The 19,936-nt window shown below is 40.1% G+C and overlaps 1 protein-coding gene across 1 annotated transcript in view; it reads right to left on the bottom strand.

Annotated features, from left to right (window-relative positions):
* Positions 1–19,936, bottom strand: part of OTOGL (otogelin like) — an 89,296-nt gene that overhangs the window by 21,908 nt on the left and 47,452 nt on the right. Inside the window, exons 25-38 of the mRNA XM_088651897.1 lie at positions 19,012–19,131; positions 15,627–15,743; positions 12,915–13,071; positions 11,935–11,961; positions 11,531–11,698; positions 10,438–10,716; positions 8,659–8,776; positions 8,113–8,192; positions 4,022–6,591; positions 3,583–3,760; positions 2,575–2,717; positions 2,245–2,268; positions 2,052–2,144; positions 899–1,088 (exon numbers count right to left, since the gene is read on the bottom strand). Coding sequence (XP_088508023.1) covers positions 899–1,088; positions 2,052–2,144; positions 2,245–2,268; positions 2,575–2,717; positions 3,583–3,760; positions 4,022–6,591; positions 8,113–8,192; positions 8,659–8,776; positions 10,438–10,716; positions 11,531–11,698; positions 11,935–11,961; positions 12,915–13,071; positions 15,627–15,743; positions 19,012–19,131 — 4,264 coding nt within the window. The remainder of the gene's footprint in view (positions 1–898; positions 1,089–2,051; positions 2,145–2,244; positions 2,269–2,574; positions 2,718–3,582; positions 3,761–4,021; positions 6,592–8,112; positions 8,193–8,658; positions 8,777–10,437; positions 10,717–11,530; positions 11,699–11,934; positions 11,962–12,914; positions 13,072–15,626; positions 15,744–19,011; positions 19,132–19,936) is intronic.

Below are 19,936 nucleotides of genomic sequence, written 5' to 3'. Positions count from 1 at the left end.
AGAGATGAGAGCAGGCAGAAAAGCTAATCTCGATGTGTGAAATGATACAATCTAGTATAAATTTCCTTCACCAATAATAATAATAATAATAATAATAATAATAATAATAATAATTTATTTATACCCCACCCATCTGGCCGGGTTCCCACTCTGGGCGGCTTCCAACAAAATATTAAAATACAGAAATCCATCAAACATTAAAAGCTTCCCTAAACAGGGCTGCCTTGAGATGCCTTCTAAAGGTCTGGTAATTGTTATTCTCTTTGACCTCTGGTGGGAGGGCATTCCACAGGATGGGCGCCACTACTGAGAAGGCCCTCTGCCTGGTTCCCTGTAACTTGGCTTCTTGTAGCGATTGAACTGCCAGAAGGCCCTCAGCACTGGACCTCAGAACGACAGAGCATTAATGTAAATAGGCCCTGTTATGATCCAGTCATCTTCCGGTAGAGAGATGCAAGTAAGTCATTTACTAACTACAGGCAGGGGTTGGTGCAGGGGTTCCGTTCCCAGCACCAATGGGCCCCACTCCACCCTCATTCCACACCCGTTCTTCCTTCTTCCAGGCCCCAAAGTACCCATATGTTGGCAATTGTGCATCATTTGGATGCCTAAAATGATCACTGCCTGTACTCTTCTTCTATATTAACACGATCATTGGAAGTTGCTGCTGAAAGACACAAGCTTTACCAGCAATACCAGTATCTGGGGTGGTGGGGAGAGAGAGGGGGGGGGCAGGCAGGCAGGCAGGCAGGCAGGCAGGCAGACACCAGATCATGGATAAGAGTTTTGGTTTTGGTTGGCAGGACACTGGATAGCAAGCATAATCTATTATTATTTTTTAAGAAATACTACAGTAGCGGATCAAAATGAAGATATTGATTAGAAACCATATTCTCACCACAAAGTCCTTCAGTCTTGGTAGATGTATTAGAATGAAAGCCATACTGGATATCTATAATGCCTGTGACATGAGCCCACTTAATGTTGATGCCAGCTGGTGTGTTGACTACATACATAGCACCAGTATCTTGAATACATAAACCATGTTTTGAGAAAGGCAAAGGCTGAATCATAGAATCCACGACCACCTAAAAATAAAGAAATGAAAAAAATTGCAGGATAACTGTATCTAGGTGAAACGCCTCAATCTGCCCCAGCCTCATTGCTGCTTCTTTGAAAATAAATACACATGGCCAATCAAAGCACATTTTTAATCACTTGCAATCAAAGCACATTTTTAATCACTTGCAGCCACTGGTTCCGGGTGGCGGGGCGGCAGGCGTCCTTGGCTGGGCCAGGCGGAGGCCACTGGCTCAGGCGCCCCGCCCGCCGCTGCAGGGCACTCCAAGCTCCTTGGATGGGCCAGGCAAAGAAGAAGCAGTGAGCCCAGCAGTGGCGGCAAGCACAGAAGCGGCAGGGATGGTGGTGGATGAGAAGGCGGAGCGTGGGGATGCAGCCAGCAAGGCGGGAGCACGATCAGCTCCCCCGCCTTCACAGCTGATCGCGCTCCTGCAGTGCCGGCCGCATGGAGTTGCAGCCTTATCAGCTAGTAAGGGTCCCTTTTAAGTTGCACCCAGGCAAGGACAAAGATAGTCAAAACGACACCGGGTTGAGTTTCAGAGAAAGAGTTTTAATCTCTATATATAGAGAGACTCAAGGTGGTCCTCCACGACATGAGTAAAGCAACACAAATTGCAAAGCTTTCTTATACCCTTCTTTGGGGCTCTTTCCCCATCCTCTGTAAGAGTGCGCACGCAAGGGGTCACGCACGCAAGGGGGTGTGCGCATCTTCCTGTGTACGCCATGAGGCCAGGCTAGGAAAATAAATTATTTGTCAAGGAGATCCGGTCTCAAATCTCCCACATGATATCTAATTTGACCCTCTGAAGGCCAACCAATGGGGTAGTTTTAGGAGATATGGCTTGCTTGTCACAATCCCAAATATCTAAATGCATGTTTGCAATTCTGGAAAAGGAGTTCCTGTTTCTTTTACTTATCCACAATAGATTTCTAATAGTATTAGTCTTCACTGAATATTCCTCTTAACTCACCTTTCTTTCTAAACGATTGATAAGTACTATATGTGAAGACGTTGTTACATTAAGTTTCTTAAAACAAAGACCTGAAGCACTTCCAGGTGGAACCTTGAAAGAAAGCAAACACAGAGAATGAAATGGCACCATCAGCACTAATTGTTGTGTTTGCTTACAGATATATTAAAATCATAATTAGAAAAATACTCACTAGTCTTCTTATTGAATTGGCACTCTGAAAAACAGGTATAAACATGGGTTAGAATCACGGTTACATAAAGCAGTATAATTACAGCATTACATAAGATCCATATTTCTAATTCTACAGTTCTGCTAATTGGTCAATGAAGAATCCGACCAGAATCCCTAACACAAGGATTGCACATTATCTGATTATAATACATAATAGAAACAATGATCTCATTTGTTTGTTACTAGAGATAATATTTATCTGCAAATTTCCTTTTAAAAGCACTGTAAACATTTGTGGGGGGGGGGAGTAACCCTTTTAATATTGCATAGTAATACACAAGGATCCTACCTGATTTGTAGGGCATTTTTCAATATGAGCAACAATAATTTCTGTGGGTAGCTTGACTAAAATATAGGATGCTACTTTATACAATGCCACGTTATTTCCATCAAATGTAATAATGCTCAGTTCAGACAGGACAGAACATTGACCTAGGAAAAAAGGTGACATCTAATAACCAACAATTCAGAGATAGATTTTTTAAAAATAATAATAATAATGACAAAGGACTTATTTTGCTAGAGGGGGTTACTTCACATATTGAAATGCACAGAAAGTCCACTGAATAGAAAAATACTATTTAAAAAAATGACAACTGTTCAGCAGTACAATCCTAATACGTGTTTGCTCTGAAGTTAAACTGCGGGGGTTACATTCAAGGAAGCTTGAATAGGATTTCCTGACATCATTACATCATTTCCTAGGACTACTAGGCCCCTTGACTTACGAATTACAGTGGTACCTCTACTTACGAATAACTCTACTTATGAATGTTTCTACTTACGAATGGAGCTCCGTCCGCCATCTTGGATGCGGTTTAGATAGGATTTTTTCTACTTATGAATTTTTAGATAGGGTTGCTTCAACTTACAATTTTTTTCTCCTAATGCATTCCTATGGGATTCGACTTACAATTTTTTTTGACTTACAAATGTGCGTTCAGAACGCATTAAATTCGTAAGTAGAGGTACCACTGTACTTGACATCCGAAGTTTTCGACTTACGAACGGGACAAATGGCTGCACGCTTACGAATTTTTCTACATCCGAACGGAAACCGTTGGCGGTTTAAATGCGGTTTCCTCGACTTACGAATTTTTCCGGATTTTTTTTCCCTATGGGAAACCGCTTTTCGACTTACGAACTTTTCGACCTACGAATGTGCATTCGGAATGGATTAAGTTCATAAGTTGAGGGACCACTGTATTATTAAGTCAATAGGCACATTCCTATGCAGCAGTAGAGTATATCCTAAGAATATACTTTCTTCACTGTAGGTCAGCGTTTTAGAACTTACAAGGACATTCCCATTCTGGACAGCAGCTGTCAGTGTTTACTTGGACTGGCATCCCACGAAAACCACAGTCAGGCTTCTCCACAGTCTTATGGCAGTTCTTTGAGAGGTTGTACAGCATCCATCCCATATTAATGCACACGTACTGACTACATCTGTCTACTGGATCAAGATACCTTGGCTGTTTCATAATGGGGGGAGAATTGGGAGACATTAACACCAGTCTTGATTTTATTCCATGAACCAAGATGTCCCTTTACCATACAAAAAAGGAAAGATAAACTTTATAGAATGTATGTCTGCATATTGTGACGATAAAGATATTGTCTTTGAAGCAAATTTGAAGAACAAAAAGAAATAATGTACAAATCAAAATAATAAATGGTCTAATAAAATTTTAGAATGTTAAGTAAATTAAATAAGTAGGTGAAAATGTCCTCACCGTGCATTCTGGGGATGTCGCAGATATTAATGTATGTATCATTGTGCCAAAGGAAGCATATTCTGCAGTATCTGTAGTCACCATCTCCATTTCAGCCTGTGAAGTTTGGGCCCCCAATTGCTCTGCAGTTGAGTGAGTTGAATCTGCTATTGTGACATTCTGCAAGCTGGTTGTTCTCATTTCCTCGGGTTCAGCCACACTATAGTAAGGCCTAATTGATTTTGGTGGTGGAGCTCCAGACCAATCGGATAATGTTACATCTATCAGATCGTCTGAAAAAGAGACTGGTTTCACTGAAGCCCTTCTGCTTTCACTGACAGCCAGAGTCATCTGAGTGGGAAGCAGCGAAGATTCCTCGGTGCTTGTGTACTTAGTGACTTTTTCTTGTATTTCTGAGGTCTGGTTACTTTCTGAGGCATATGCGGTCACATTTCGAAGTTCAGTAGCATGTGTCGCTCCCAGCTCTATCCAACCTGAGGTAGTCCCTTCATCCATTTTAATGGGTATAGTTCTGAAGGCTTCTGTGGAAGGTTTGGGTGTAAACAAAGTAAAGTTTGGAGTATGCGTAAGTGTTTGGGAGGTAGTAGGAACTGGGAATGAAGTAGTAGCAGTGTGGTGTTCAAAACTAATAGGATAACGTTCAGTGACTAGCGCAGTTTTTCTAGGAACTATCGTGGCTGCAGAGGAAGGTAGTAAACTTACTGGTGGGCTCAGGGTATACTTTTCAGTGGCATTTGTTGGGGTTGATGTCATATTCCAAAGAGCACCCATGGTAAATGCTGGCGGTGAAGACTGAGTACTGATTGCACTGGGTAATGAAGATAACGTTCTACCATCCACTGAAGAGGAACTCCTGGTTCCTAAAAATAGCATGGGCATATCAGAGGCCTCCAGAGGAGACAAAGATGAAGCATTTATTGTGGAAATAGTTGGACTTAAAGTTGACAAAGGAATAGCTGAAGAAGGAGCTGCAGGGTAAGAACCCGGGCTTGTTGAGGTAGGATGTTCGCCAACTGGCATTTGTATGAGAGTGCTAGCTGGCATCACAGCAGAAGTTATGCCAATTGTGGGAATCACTGATGAGCTTTCAGAATAAGAGGCGGAGACAGAAGAAGTTTTTGGTAACACTGTAAGTAATGTGGACGAACTTGTGAAAGCAGATAGATGCCCTGGAAGCACTGCAGAAGTGGGGAAACTACCCACACTTTTAACAGTAGAATCAGTTTTTAATCCTGTGTGTGGGCCAACTGAATGCATACTTGTTTTCCGAGTCATTTGTGTTGTATCATATAAAATACTCGTAGGTAACAAAGGGGTTCTACTTGGCAAAGCTCTGGTGCCAACAAAGTCTAATGAACTTACAGAAACAGTTGGCACTGGAGATGAACCAATGTGCGATGCAGGCTTGCTTTCTGTTGGAACTGTTTTTGTTTCAAGTGATTGGGAGGTTTGAGGAATGTCTGGAAGCGAAGCGGTGGAAGGTCCTATATGAAAGCTCTTTGAGATCATTGTAACTTCCCCAGTTGCTTTGGACATTTGAGACGTAACCGGAGGAGACAATAGCGTAGACATTGCCTGTGTCACTTGGGGACTCAATGAAGACCGTGTGGTTGTAGGGCTTGGTGAAGCAGCTGAGGATGGTGTTGTAGTAGAAAAATGCTTTGTGGTTAAGGGAACAGTATGTTCAGAAGATGTTATAAGTGCTTCTGGTGATGACAGAGATGTAGGCAGCAACATTTCTGAGTCAGGTCGAGTTGTCATTGAGCCTGAAACCGCTATGCTATAAGGAGGATTTGAAGAAAAGGCAGTAAATCTAGATGCCAATAAGGGAATTTGAGTTGCTGTAAGCACAGGCAAATGAGTCAAATGAATGGATGGTTCGGTCATAGTAGACCTCGTTCTTGAAGTCACGGTAAGCCTTTCTGTTAACGGGGAACCTGAAAACAGCACGAGACTTGAACGAGATGTTCTTTCAGTTGATAAAGATGGCTGTGGTGTTGCTGCTACCAGAGATTTGATTGTGGAAGCACCTCCAGTCACTATGATGCTTGTAGGTGTTTTAGCAGAGGCAAATTCTTGTCCAGTGGATCTCAGTGGTATAGTTGATGTGGATATTAAAGGAAAGGCAAGCAGTGATGGTTCAGCTGTTGTTGCAGTGAGCGATGATATAAAAAATATAGGATTTGTGGTGTAGGATGTCACCTTTGCTGTAACTGCTGTGGCTTCCTTAGTGGTTGGGAGAGCTGTTGGGGATACAGGCGCAAGTAGCACAGATTGTGTTGTAGCGCCGTAGCTACCTTCAGAAGAGTGCTCTGGAACTGGTAACGGTGTTGTAGAATAAAGATCCGTAACTATTCTCTCCGTAGTTTGTCCTCCAAATGTCACCAATCTCTCAGTTGCCATTTGCGTAGTTAGATTAATATATGTTGTCTCAACCGCTTCAGTGACAAGCACAGGGGGCATATGAGGAAATGTTTGTGCCGTGTCCACTGTATGGGGGCTTAATACGGTGGGCCTTGTTCTCAGTGGCTTTGCTGTAGTTGAAGCTTCTGTGGCTTTCACAGGTATGCCTGTAAAAAAAGCATGCTTCAGTATTATTCCATAGTAATGAAAGGGAAGGGAAGCAGGAAGCAATCTAGATTCAGGCTCTCCAGCTTCTTAATAAGGTGGAAGATAGAAAGTCAGACCTAGTGTGGTGTAGTGGTTAAGAGCAGTAGTCTCGTAATCTGGTGAACCAGGTTCACGTCTCTGCTCCTCCACACGCAGCTATTGGGTGACCTTGGGCTAGTCACACTTCTTTGAAGTCTCTCAGCCTCACTCACCTCACAGAGTGTTTGTTGTGGGGGAGGAAGGGAAAGGAGAATGTTAGCCGCTTTGAGACTCCTTCGGGTAGTGATAAAGCGGGATATCAAATCCAAACTCTTCTTCCTAGGTCTGAACGAGTAGCAATAGTAGCTTTTGCCGCTTTGCTTAATAAAATTATTGTACAAGCAGCAATGAGGTCTATTTTAAAAAGTTGCATTCCACAGTTTTATTCGAGAACAAAGCATTTCATAAACATTTTTTAAAAAATATGCAGCCAATACACACACACACAATCAGCTTTTCTTTTACTTATTCACATATAAGAGATCTTTCACTTCTACAATTATCTTTCATATAAGTGATCTTTCACTTCTACAATTAATAGTCCAATCTTATATATGTTTGTCAAGAAATCTCAGTCAGTTCAGTGGGTCCTGCTCCTGCATAGGATTGCTTCTCCAGAAATATATTAATAAAAACAAGTGGGGCCTGCAATAAAATGTATCCAGGATGCTGCAGTGCTCCTATTCATTATTCCAGCCAAACATCCATGCCTATTCCATCCCCCACCTTCCAAAAGACAGTCAGCAGTCCATGTCTACTCAGCACTCTTAGTCTGCATTGAGCTCTTCGAAGATTTTTGCCTCCATAGGGTTCCCCCACCAGCACAAAGGTGTTTGTGGGGCTTATGCAAAATTGGAGGTTTCCCCAGTGGACTGATACCTCCCCTCCTATTCATGTACAACCCATTTTGGCTACATAAGTAGCAACACTCAGATAACTGAGTTTGCTATTGGTTGTTGTTGTTGTTGTTGTTGTTGTTTAGTTGTTTAGTCATGTCCTACTCTTTGTGACCCTTCATGGATCACTGCCTTGTCGTGGCAAAGGGGCTTGAATAACTCAGAGAAGCTATGAGCTATGCTGTGCAGGGCCACCCAAGACGGACAGGTCATAGTGGAGAGTTTTGACAAAACGTGATCCACCTGGAGCAGGAATCGGCAAGCCACTCCAGTATCTCTGCCAAGAAAACTCCATGGACATATGCCAACAGGCATATTGCTATATTTGCTTATTTTAAACTTTCAGATATATATCAGTAAAAATGTATTTTTCATGGGCTGCACTAAGCGACTTATACCTTTAAATTTACTGTAGTATAATATAACACCTTTAAAGTAATTGAAAACTTTATATCAAAATAGCTTGTATGTTGGTTTATATTGGTGATAAACATTACATACTACAGTGTTCTAACAATCTACTCGAAATATATAGGAGACACTTACAGTCTTCTCGATAAACACATTTAAGTGTGACTTCATCAAGAATCATATCTTTGGGACAGTATGGTAAGCATCCTTCAACTCTAAAAGGTTCAAGGAAAACAACAACAACACAGTAATTTTTTTGTAGTCATTTCAAAAAGGCAAGAAGCTTAAAGTTTGCACGGCTGCTCCATAGAATTCAAAATACATGGTGCAAAATGGAAATGGTTGAAAACTAGTCTCTGTTTCAATACTTGAGTTCTAGACTTCAGCTCTGAACAAGGCATCCTTTGCTCATGACAATGGAAGGTATTGTCTGAAAATTGCTAGAAACTTCAAAAAACACGCTGCTGGAAAGTATAAGCAAGTTTCTAATGTAAGCAGAACTCAGGTCCTCTTCAAATGTTACTTCATTCCCAAGGATGCTACGCAGAGGGATATATTTTTTTCTGAATACGAAACTTAATCAGCCGTAATTGGTTGAACATGCAAATGTGGCAACACGGTGGAAAAGAATATCCCATGGTTAGTATGTTAAGTATGACATGAAATATTAACTATACTCACGGTGGAAGAAATTTACATGCTACTCCTTCAGGGTCACTGCATGTTTTAACACAAGGACTTGTACAAGGTTCGTATCTCCATTCACACATCCTCCTATAAGGTACTGCTGTATGGAGTTCTAAGGAACAACAAAAGCATCAGATTGGGCACATGGGTGTAAACATTAACTGGATACCCACAATGAAACTGAAGGGGGAGTCCACTCTATGGAGGACAAGGGAGGACATGTTCCCAGTGCCACCACCCTCCTTGCACATGTAGGTTTTTATTCTTCTTCTGGAGACAGATTCTGTCTACACTGAGTGATACAACAGAAACAGATGGCTGTTATAAGATTAATATCCACCAGTTTCTATTGCATATCATTTGAGGTGGTCTTTTCTTCTCCTTCACCATTTGAATACTGAAGAAACGTGTGACAGGAAAGTTGGGTCAAGGGAGTACGACAGAGGGAGGGAGGCAAAGGCTGGGCATTCAACAGCAAGTTGCCCTGTGAGATGGATCCCAATGAATTGTTAAATTTTTAATACAGTGATGCTAGTGATGTATTTTTGTTACTTGTAAGTCACCTTGGAAGGATTTGTGACTTGAAAGGTGGGATACAAATAAGGGGGGAAAATAGGGTCACTGCCGAGTATTTCCATACAATGCATGAAGTAGAATATCTCTCTAATTTATAAATTGTCTTTCTGGTTTAACAACTATTAAGGTAATATATGTGAAAAGCATGACAACGCTAATTAAAAGTAGAACATAAAACAACAGCATGAAAGCAGAGGTCATAGCACAAAAGAGGCAGCATAAAATCAATGCAGACACAAAGGCCAGCAAATGCCGGGGGGATCTGAAATCTTGACACTAGTTGTGTATAAATGAAGGCTATCTGAAGATCCCTTTGCATGGAACAGATTGATCCTAATTTTTAAATTGGTAACAGCAAAATGAGGGTTTCTTTCAGGGTGACCTGATTCATGGACTCCTGTGTAGCGTTATGGTTCAGTTTTCAGGCATGTCTGAATTTTGCAATACAAATGCAATTCTCAGCTCAATACAATTCTCAGCTCAACAAAACGTACCAAAAGGTGTTTGAAAATAAAGTGGTTGTCGTGCTTTCTTAACAAGCTAAAATCACAGACATGGAAGCACGATGGAATGGGCTTGCAAATGAACACATAAAAACTGAGATTAACTGATTTGTCCATTCTGAAGTTACAATGTAATTGCTGCTGTTATAAATCTTGAAAATGATATATCCGCAGCATTCCACACTGTCAGGGACTGGACAGAGGAGGGATGGTGGAGACTGCCTCCCCAGCTTGAACTTTCCAGAGAAGAGGAAGATAGTATAGATTTACTACATTGGTTTGCAGGAGGTCACAGCTCAGAGGTAGATTAGGGGCAAAGTTGGGAAATAATGGGAGAAGAGGAGGGGGAGGCAGAGCCGGAGCAGCTGGCTGACACGTTATCACTAGAAAGCATTCCAGACACCCCTTCTCCCAGAACCCAGCAAGCATTGAAAGTAGGAGAGCAAAGGGCTCAGAGACAAATGGCTCTAAGCAGCCACCATAAGGTTGAGGAGATAAGAGGGGTGGAGATTACTCGGAGTAACGTCATTGCTCCAAAAGGCAACATTCCTAAGCCTTTCTCTGTGAATATTGAATAAAATACATTGGTAAGAGCCTTCCTTGTCTATTTATTCCTGGCAGCCTACTGTGGGGGGGATCGGATTCCCTGACACCTGACACACACACATTGCACCCAGGAACATGTACAACTCACCCTCTATGTTGAAACTGCTTGAACGTTTGAATTCCTCAGAATCATCAAACTTTGATACTTTCACAGAAGATGCTCTGAGTATGATAAAGAAACCTTTCTTGCTGTGTAGCTCGAATGCACTGTAGCCTGGGATCCAAAGGCCTTGATGATGGAAAAAAGTTGCTCTTCTACGAAACAAGGAACTTGCCTCCCACTGTTCTAAGGAAATGCTTTCATCGTCATGGACATATAGAAAGTAGTTTGGCCTTTCGGCAGACTCAAGCGAAACCAGAGACGGAGCTGCCGCAAATTAAATCCACAGCAATATATTAATAAGATTTCACTACCAAAATCAAATGTGATACTTCTGTTAAAAATCTGTTCAATGGCAAACTAGTCATGACAAGGTTATATTAAAATTCTGCTAACAGTATTTTAAAATGGCTTCTTTGCATAGTGATTATTCCTGTTCTTGGCCTACATTAACTATGGCTGAAAATCAAGTGCAATCTTATACATGTCTACTTAAAAGATAGGCTCATTGAGCTCCATGGTATTCACTGGTGCCTATTCCCAGGAAAGTGTGCATAGGTTTGTAGCCTGATACTTTGAATCTGATTAATATAAATGAGAATCTGTTGTTCACCCTGGGTGTTTATCCTACAGAACTACAGCAAGGAACCTATAAGAAGTAATATTTTCTGAAATGTAAGACATGCATCTGGATGTTTCAGGGCAACTCAGTCTAGAAATTCAAGGATGAAAGTCAAATGATAATTGTAGGCATTTATTTTAGACTACTGTAATAAAAAAAAAACTACAGCTGAGATGTTTCTGGTTAACTTTACGATGCTATCAAGCATTTCTCCTAAATCAAGGGAGAAAGGACTTGTACACTGATAAAGTAAAAAATAAATAAAACAAAAATATTAATGATAAAAAACTAAAGCCTTTTTTTCTCTTACAACTCTTGTATTCAGGTCTATCACAAATAGATATACTCAGATTTTGGAAAAGATAATGAAAAAGTATTTTCTGATACATAAAGATTAACATTTTTTCAACTTTGAAAACTTGATGTTTAAGTACATGAAATACTGAAGATAGAACTCACATAGAATTTTATCTTTGAAAAGTCCTGGAGTTATCATAAAATTAAAATACACATTCCCACTGACACTGCTTCTTGGCAAAGGAAAGATATTTTTGCTGGTGACATTGACTCCTATAACAGTGTCATTCTGACCATAGCTGGCCAAAATATATGGTCCTTCTCCAAGTCCTGGAGCGGAGAAAAATGACAGGTGTTAAATTATGGCAAGAGAAACAAGCAACTCGAAACACTGATGGCTTTCTTTTTATTGATGGTTGTGTAAACCTTCTTGTGACCATGTACAGTGAAAACTGGTCTATAAATATTTGGAACTACCATCACTACTACAGCAGTGTTTGGGGAGAATCTATATATCCAGTATATTACTATTATTTATTTTTAAAGCTCACAGAAATGCTACGTACCTTGGTTGTAATAATCACAGTCATAAGCTGAAAGAAGGAATAGACACACCATTTAACGACATACATAACAACTCAGAGAATAATTAGAGAATTTGTGATTGTCAGTAACAACAAGACTAGGTCACATAGCCAAGCTCTAAATTCTGATTCACAAAACCCACCCTTCTGTTCTTTAACTTTTAACCTGCATTTTTCTTGGATTCTATTATTAGTAAAGAAATTAGTGTCACTCTATTGAAGACCTAACCTTAACCGCAATTTCTGAGATATGTCTTTTCTGCACTGCAGAACAACAAAAATCCCTTAAAATGTACATGCTGTACTGTTTTTAATATTCGGTTGGAAGCCGCCCAGAGTGGCTGGGGAAACCCAGCCAGATGGGCGGGGTATAAATAATAAATTATTATCATTATTACATTCACTGGTTTATTTATTTTTTGCAGCAGCAGCAGCCAACAATACTAATAAATTGCTAGCTTAAGAAGAGTAGAATACAAAAGTAACATGATGTAGATACACAGGCAGATAATATATACAAATAGTCACTCAGGTAGGATTTCATCGGGTATTATCATTGAAATCAATGGTCTATTCCAAGTATGGCCAACACTGAATATTTCTTATAGCTGTAAAAAGGTACAACTTTTAACATAAGGTCCATCTGTAAAAATACAGACCAGAATTACTATTTCTTTTTAAGAATGGCAAACTGCCACATGATGCATCTTACTTGGATGTGTCTGGAGTCTTGGAAGCTTAACTACTGTACATTCTCCTACTGATGGACCTTAAGCTTGTTTGGTGGAGAACCACAGGGGAGCACAGCTATTGTTTACCCTTGAATTACTTCTGTGCAACCATATCTAGTATCAGGCTACCAGCATTTGCACAGTAAACATTGATGTACTAGAAATCAATTAAAGAAAGTATGGAATAATCTGCTTTCCAGAGATTATGCTTGATGGCATAAACATACGTACGACAGAGAGATGGAGATCGCCAGTGAATCACTGCACCCTGCTGGCAGCATTTGTGAGCATAAGCTGCAATACTTGTGCACAGGCATTCACAGTCTCCGCCAAGATTACAGTTGCAAGTGTCTGTATGGCAGTTTTTGACAAATGATGTCACATCAATCTGAAAAATATGGAGAAAGTCAGATTCGGAGTAGCTGAGCAGGGAAATGAGGGGATCTGTTGAAATGAAATTGTTGTGGAAAGTCAAAGTACTTCGAGTATCTTGAGAGGTTAATGAAAACAATTACATTCATACCTCGGGTTAAGTACACTTCAGGTTGAGTACTTTCAGGTTAAGTACTCTGCAGACCTGGAAGTGTTTACTTCCGGGTTCTGCCACACGCGCATGCGCAGAAGCGATCAGCGCACTACACACATGCACAGAAGTGCTCTATCGGCGCTTCGCGCACGCGTGCTATCGCCACTCGGGTTAAGTACTTTTTGGGGTGCGAATGGCACCCCAGAACCAATTAAGTACTTAACCTGAGGTATCATTGTAAATGTTAATTTTTTTCATCTACAATACTGTCTTTATTTATTTTATAGTACAGTACATTGATTATTGCCTTCATTTTATGGATCAATGGTCTCGTTAGACAGTAAAATCCATGTTAAATTGCTGTATTAGGGGTTTTTTCATCGTCTGGAACGGATTAATCCACTTTCCATTACTTTCAATGGGAAAGTCTGCTTCAGGTTAAGTACGCTTCAGGTTAAGTACAGACTTCCGGAACCAATTAAGTACTTAACCTGAGGTACCACTGCAAATCCATTCTAAAAGGAGTCAACTCTCGCAAACCTAAGGATAAAACAAGTAAATAAGTCATTTGATGGGCATATTACTGAAAGTGTAGAATCAAGTAACAAACATTGATTTAAGGACGCCAGGAGCAGGAACCCAGCCAGAGAGACAGTAAGATGTTAGATGACAAAGATACAGAGGAGTCCTGGATGAGAACAAGAAAACTGCAGGAAAGCTGGATTGACCCTTTGCTTCAGCCTTCACAGCACAATATGTTAAATGAATAGCCACAGGTGAACTATTATTTTCAAGGAGGAGATTTGTCTCCGAAAGAAGTGACAAAGAGTGCAGCTTTAGAGTTAAACTGACAAATTCAGAACAATCAATTATCCAGGGATGGAAGGCAGGAGTTCTTTTACAAATTCAAGTACAAAAGTACAAAAATTTTGTTTTTGTTTTAATGACCTGGGAAATAATAGACCTGTCAACCTAACGTTTGTCCTCAAAAATGGGTAGAAAACATGAAAATTAGAAGTCCGAAAAACTATGAGAAAACTAGCTTAGCTGATTATGCACTTTTGAGAAACAAAGCATGCATGCAGAAGTTTGACATTTGCTTTGAGATTAATGGAAACCAGAAGTGGATAGAATAAATCTGACTACCAAAACTTGTCCAAACGTTGTTGTAGCAGCAGCAGTGCAATTAAGAACAGCAATAATAATAATAATAATAATAATAATGGCATAAACTCATACTGAATTAAAGTAACTTTGGGGGGCTAGATAATTGCCTGTAAAGAGAAATGTTATAACCAAGCCAAAGAACGGCCATGCTCTTCAGTTACAAAGCAAATGCTGCCATCTACTGTAATGATTGGCCATGCAGCTGAAACTAACATGCCTGTCAAATTCAGCCAGCAGCTCATCCCATCTGCTTATTGTCATCTTAGCATGATATCACCACCACCTTTGGGTTGTGATTTCCCAATTTCCCAGGTGCTCTTTTCAGATAGTCCAGAACACTATTTATTTGTTTTGTACATTTATATATCCCCCTTTAAAGGCAGCCTAGAATAATAATGGCAATCCTGATGTGAACTTGGGAAGTAAACAGTGGGAAAATGGAATTGGTGGTAGTGATGGGCTTCTGATAACTTCCCCAGGTATGCTTCCTGGGTAATACAGGCTTCCTTGTTTCATGTTCCATGGTGTAGTTTGGTATCTCCCTGTGTCAGTTTCTTCATTCACTCCTAGAAACAGAAATCAGAACCTACCAACAGCCTGCTAATAATACACTGTATGTACAATTCAGTAGTGTTAAGACAAGGAGTGTGAGATACTGGCTAGAAAGGAAAAGGACAGGAGCATTTCAAACCCAAACAGCAAATATCTTGGTACATCTTTTCAATAAAATATTTTGGAGCTACCCTGCTTTTGATATGCTGCTCTTGAAAGGAGGCGGCCACAAGTTTCAAAGTCTTCAGGTGGGGACTACTAAGCCCAAACTGGAAGGATATGGAGGAACAGCCTATGGCTAAGTAGATTCCTAGCATAGAGCCCGGGGACATTATGTGGTGTAGTGGCTCCCTAGCCCTTCAGATGGGCAGCTGCTCATCTTGTGGACCAGGACTGAGCCAACAAACTTTGCTTCCTGGGGCAGTCTCCCCATACAGAAGCAAATCAGATTGGAAGCAGAATTTTACTTCATCCTCTGGCAGTGTCTTCTACCGGTACTTCACCTGAGGGCAGCAACTATAGGATGCATGGTACACACAGCTCTGTAGCACCACACCTCGCCATCTGGTGCCTAATAGCAGGGCTAACTAAGCCTGTTGTGAGCCAGGTGTTAGTACCAAAGCAACTCTTTATGTTTGGCAAGCAGAGATCCAGAGCAAAGATGTGCTTTTTAGATAGCTTAGGAAATATATACTTACCACATTGCGACAGGGGGCAAAAACATCACTGTACAAAACTGAACACTCCTTTTTGGCATAAGGGAACTTGCTCTGATGTACTTCACATGGTTTTATGGTCTCATTTGGGCTCGCACACTGAAATCACAAGCACGTGTTAATAACTTTTGGGAAAACTACACATTTGTTGCAGTGCAAAGCCCTTTAGAAATCCCCACCAATCCGCCCCCAGCCTCTGAAATAAGACCTGGCATTCCATGTTGTTGTTCTCTTTTCTCCTAAACCTCACACCTCCCTTACAGCTGAAAACATTAAGCTACAATGGATCCTTCTTTATTGTTTTGTTTTTTGGAAAGAAAAAAAAACCCCTCATGTTCCCCCCACACCCACCCATCCTTTTTGGCAAACAACATGTTTTCTTTATCGCACATCATCACTGTTTCCACAGCAGCCATCTGTAAATCATAAACAAAGCATTGTTTACCCAATGTACCATTTAGTTTAAACTTTAGTGCTCTGGCAATAAGGACAAAGAGTCAATAACTTTAAATGAATACGTTTGGTAAATGCTGCGTGTGACAAAAGGATTTAACTGCAACTGCCAGTTTAACATTTTGGAATATGATTTTTCGGGGGTTAATACGGATGGTTTTAACAACAACAACAATTGTAATTAATTTAAAAAGTTTAAATGAAGAAGCAACACTAGAAATAAATTAATTCATGGGCAGTGGAGGGACACAAAAGACCTTCAACATTAGTGGTAAACAACAACTCTCCTAAGCTTTCTAAATAAAGGTGGGAACCACAATGGAAGAGATGTTATCTGTAACATATACAAAGAGCCACACACAAAACAACTTTGTACACAAATATTGGGTGCCATTCACTCAGAGTAGACACACTGAAATGAACAGAACTACCTTAGACATGTTGATCAATTTCAATGGGTCTACTCTGAGTAAAACTACCACCTATTATTTATATACCATATAAACACCATGATGTATTGCAGATCTCTGTGTTTTATTTCCCTGGGTATACAGAAGGCAACTTCGTCCCTGGAGATTGCTGCTTCTAGTCATGTATTAAAACAGACGCGTGCCTATTTGTCAGATGTTGCCAAAATACATGCATTATATACAGGGGTGGTTTTTTTTAATAAAAAAAATCTATTAGTGGATTCATGTAGGGAATAATCTTATATGAAGCAGCCCTCAGAGGGAGCCGTAAAAATGGTGAGAGAAAGCAGAGGATGGAAAATTTTAAAAAGACAACAAAAGGATTTGGACTCCTTGGCAGGTTAGGAATAAACACCCACAATTTATTAGAACACGTGATAGGTAAAGCAAGGATATGTACAATTTTATAACATGCAGAGAATAATATATACAAACAAACTAGAGAGGGGAGCTGAGGGAAGTACTTGGAGGGTGGGAGAGGGAGGGAAAAGGGGGGGATATAATTGGTTATGTTATTGGTAATTTGTATCGTTTAAAAGTTTTTTTCAATAAAAATATTTTTTTAAAAAGAAAAGAAAGAAATTAGTCAGAGCATTTGTAATCTGATGTGGCAGCACAGGAGCGGGGGGGGGGGAGGTCATTGCACTTTTGAATTGCAACGGCAAAGGCGGGGAGTCATGGGGAAAAGATGCCTGCATCCTCTCAAGCAGCTGTGCTTCAGCAAAATAGGAGATGTTACACTGAGCTACGTGACTACAGTCTGGTGGTGGTGGGGGAAACAAAGCAGGAAATAAATTTTAAACATTTTCATATGAGCTGCTTGGCCTACAGCACGGTAAATGTCCGCACTTTTGTGTATCATATACAGTACACAAACAGAAACTCTCTCTCTCTCTCTCTCTCTCTCTCTATATATATATATAATATATATATATATTATAGTAACAAAGAAAAAAGTAAAAAAGACAACAAAAGACAACAAGAAAAATGTAACAAAAAACAAAAATAAAAACAAATCCATACATAATCATAAGCACATTTGAACATTGATAACATTGAAAGTAACTTTACATAATCGTATATTGCTCAAATACAATTCTTTATCTCTATGGACTTCCTCCTATCCTCCCTTCTATGTTTCTATTAATAACTAATTCAACACTTTCTAATTCTTATTCACCTTCTTTTTCTAAATTACTCATTGTAAATCTTATTCTTGATCCTTTTTCCTGGCATTTTACCAATACATCAAAATATAGTTTGGATCTTGAAAACTCATTACCTATTTTTCATTTATCATCCTCCATTAATCAATTTTGCTTTTAAAACCACTTTATACTTCCACTTCCTTTATTAAATATTTTTAATCTCATAATTCTTCTCTAAATAAATTTTAAATTTCTTCCAATCTTCTTCCACTGATTCTTCTCCCCGGTCCCGGATTCTCCCAGTCAGTTCAGACAGTTCCATAAATTCCATCAGCTTCATCTGCCAATCGTCCACTTTAGGCATTTCTTCAGATTTCCAATTCTTTGCTAATACAATTCTAGCTGCTGTTGTGGCATACAGGAAAAAAGTAACATCTTTCTTTGGCAGTTCTTTTCTTGTAATCCCAAGTAAAAAAGCCTCTGGGTTCTTGACAAACGTGTTTTTCTTCAACTCATTATAAATCTTGTCCCAGAAGCTCTTTACTTGGGGGCAAGTCCACCACATATGGTAAAAGGTTCCTTCCGCTTCTTTGCATTTCCAACTTTTGTTATCTTTTTTATGATAAATCTTTGCCAATTTCACTGCTGTAAGATACCATCTATACATCATCTTTAACATATTCTCTTTTAAAACATTACATGCAGTGAAATTCATATTACTTTTCCATAACCTTTCCCAGTCTTCCATCATTATATTATGTCCTATATCTTTTGCCCACTCAATCATTACCGATTTTGTCTGTTCATCTTTAGTATGCCATTCCAACAATAGATTATACATCCTTGAAAGATTTTTAATTTTTGGCTCTATCAATTAACGGGTTTCACTGTGATGCTGTTGTCATCCTCTTTGTCTTGTGCCAATGAAACAAAAACCTTTATAGGTACTAGAGTAGGGGTGGTTAGCGTGGGGCCCTCCTGATGTGGCTGGAATATACAAATTCCTTCCCCATGGAAGCTGCAGTCCCATCAGCTTCCATCAGGGCCAAGATGCATTGCATCTCCTTTCATATTTGCTCGCCTCACATGGCAACCACGTGACACAGTGGAAATAAGGTGAATGTGCAGAAGCATGAGAAATGGTTGGTGATAGGACAGGGAACTACCACACCCAGAACCTGGCAAATAGATGGCCTACTAGTTGCTGGTTTAATGGTAATGCTGCTTCTACATTTCTTACCCCCTCAACATCAGTTGCCTGTTTATTTTCAAAATGAATGGATATATCATGCTTACCTGTCCTAGTTCCCAGCTCTCTCCAAAGACTTGAGCGTTTCTTACTTCCATGTTGTTGGATGTAGTCAGGTCATTTGAAGTGAATTTATCAAAATTGCCACATAAACCAGCCAGTTTACCCTAGAATTAAAACAGGATTATATATTTATTATTTTCAGTCAAAATAGTCAAATCTATCAAAACACAGTAACAAGATGAATACACACACACACATTTGTGCTTCTCCATACAGCTTGACTGAACCATCTCAGTACATAATATATGTCTACATTTTAAAGACTTCTATACACTGCTTATAGAAACACACTTCAATAAAAGGCTACGCTTGGTAGAAAATATTTGAGGTTGCTTTTGCTGAGGTAAATAAGACAAGCTTCCATCCAGTTACTGACCCAGCTTTTCACCTCATTGCAGGATAGTATGCTCATCTTTGGCAGTGGATGGGGGGAGATTTGGAGCAGCCCCAGTCAGAAAGGAGGAGATGCTTTAGTTCACACCCACCCACACCCACACACTAAAAAACACACACCTGGAGCTGTCCTTTCCCCCAATTTGCAATGAGACAGCACAGCCCATTCTTATGGATCACCTTCTTATGGAACCCTTGTTAATTTAGAACACTCTGAAAATGTTGACAAAAGTCAGTACCAATCACTATATTGTGAGGAAATATAGTTTGCAACTTGAAATAGACCTACCACAGGGTAGGGAATCTTAGGCTTTGTGACCAAACAAGTCCCTCTCAGCCTCTCTATGTGACCCATGATATTCTCCGCAGGCCACACCCCCTCCTTAGCCACATCCCTCTCCCCAGACCACACCCCTCACCAGTCCTGTTTCACCCCACTTTTGTCTGGTTGGAATGTGTCCCTGAATGTGCCTGGTGAGGGGATAGAGAAGGGTATGTAATTGTGCTCCTAGCCTG

Source organism: Zootoca vivipara, chromosome 9 (genome assembly GCF_965207765.1).
Source record: "Zootoca vivipara chromosome 9, rZooViv2.hap1.1, whole genome shotgun sequence".
NCBI lineage: Eukaryota > Metazoa > Chordata > Lepidosauria > Squamata > Lacertidae > Zootoca > Zootoca vivipara.
The sequence above is the reverse complement of the archived record's forward strand: the minus strand, read 5'-3'. Positions and strand labels throughout refer to the sequence as shown.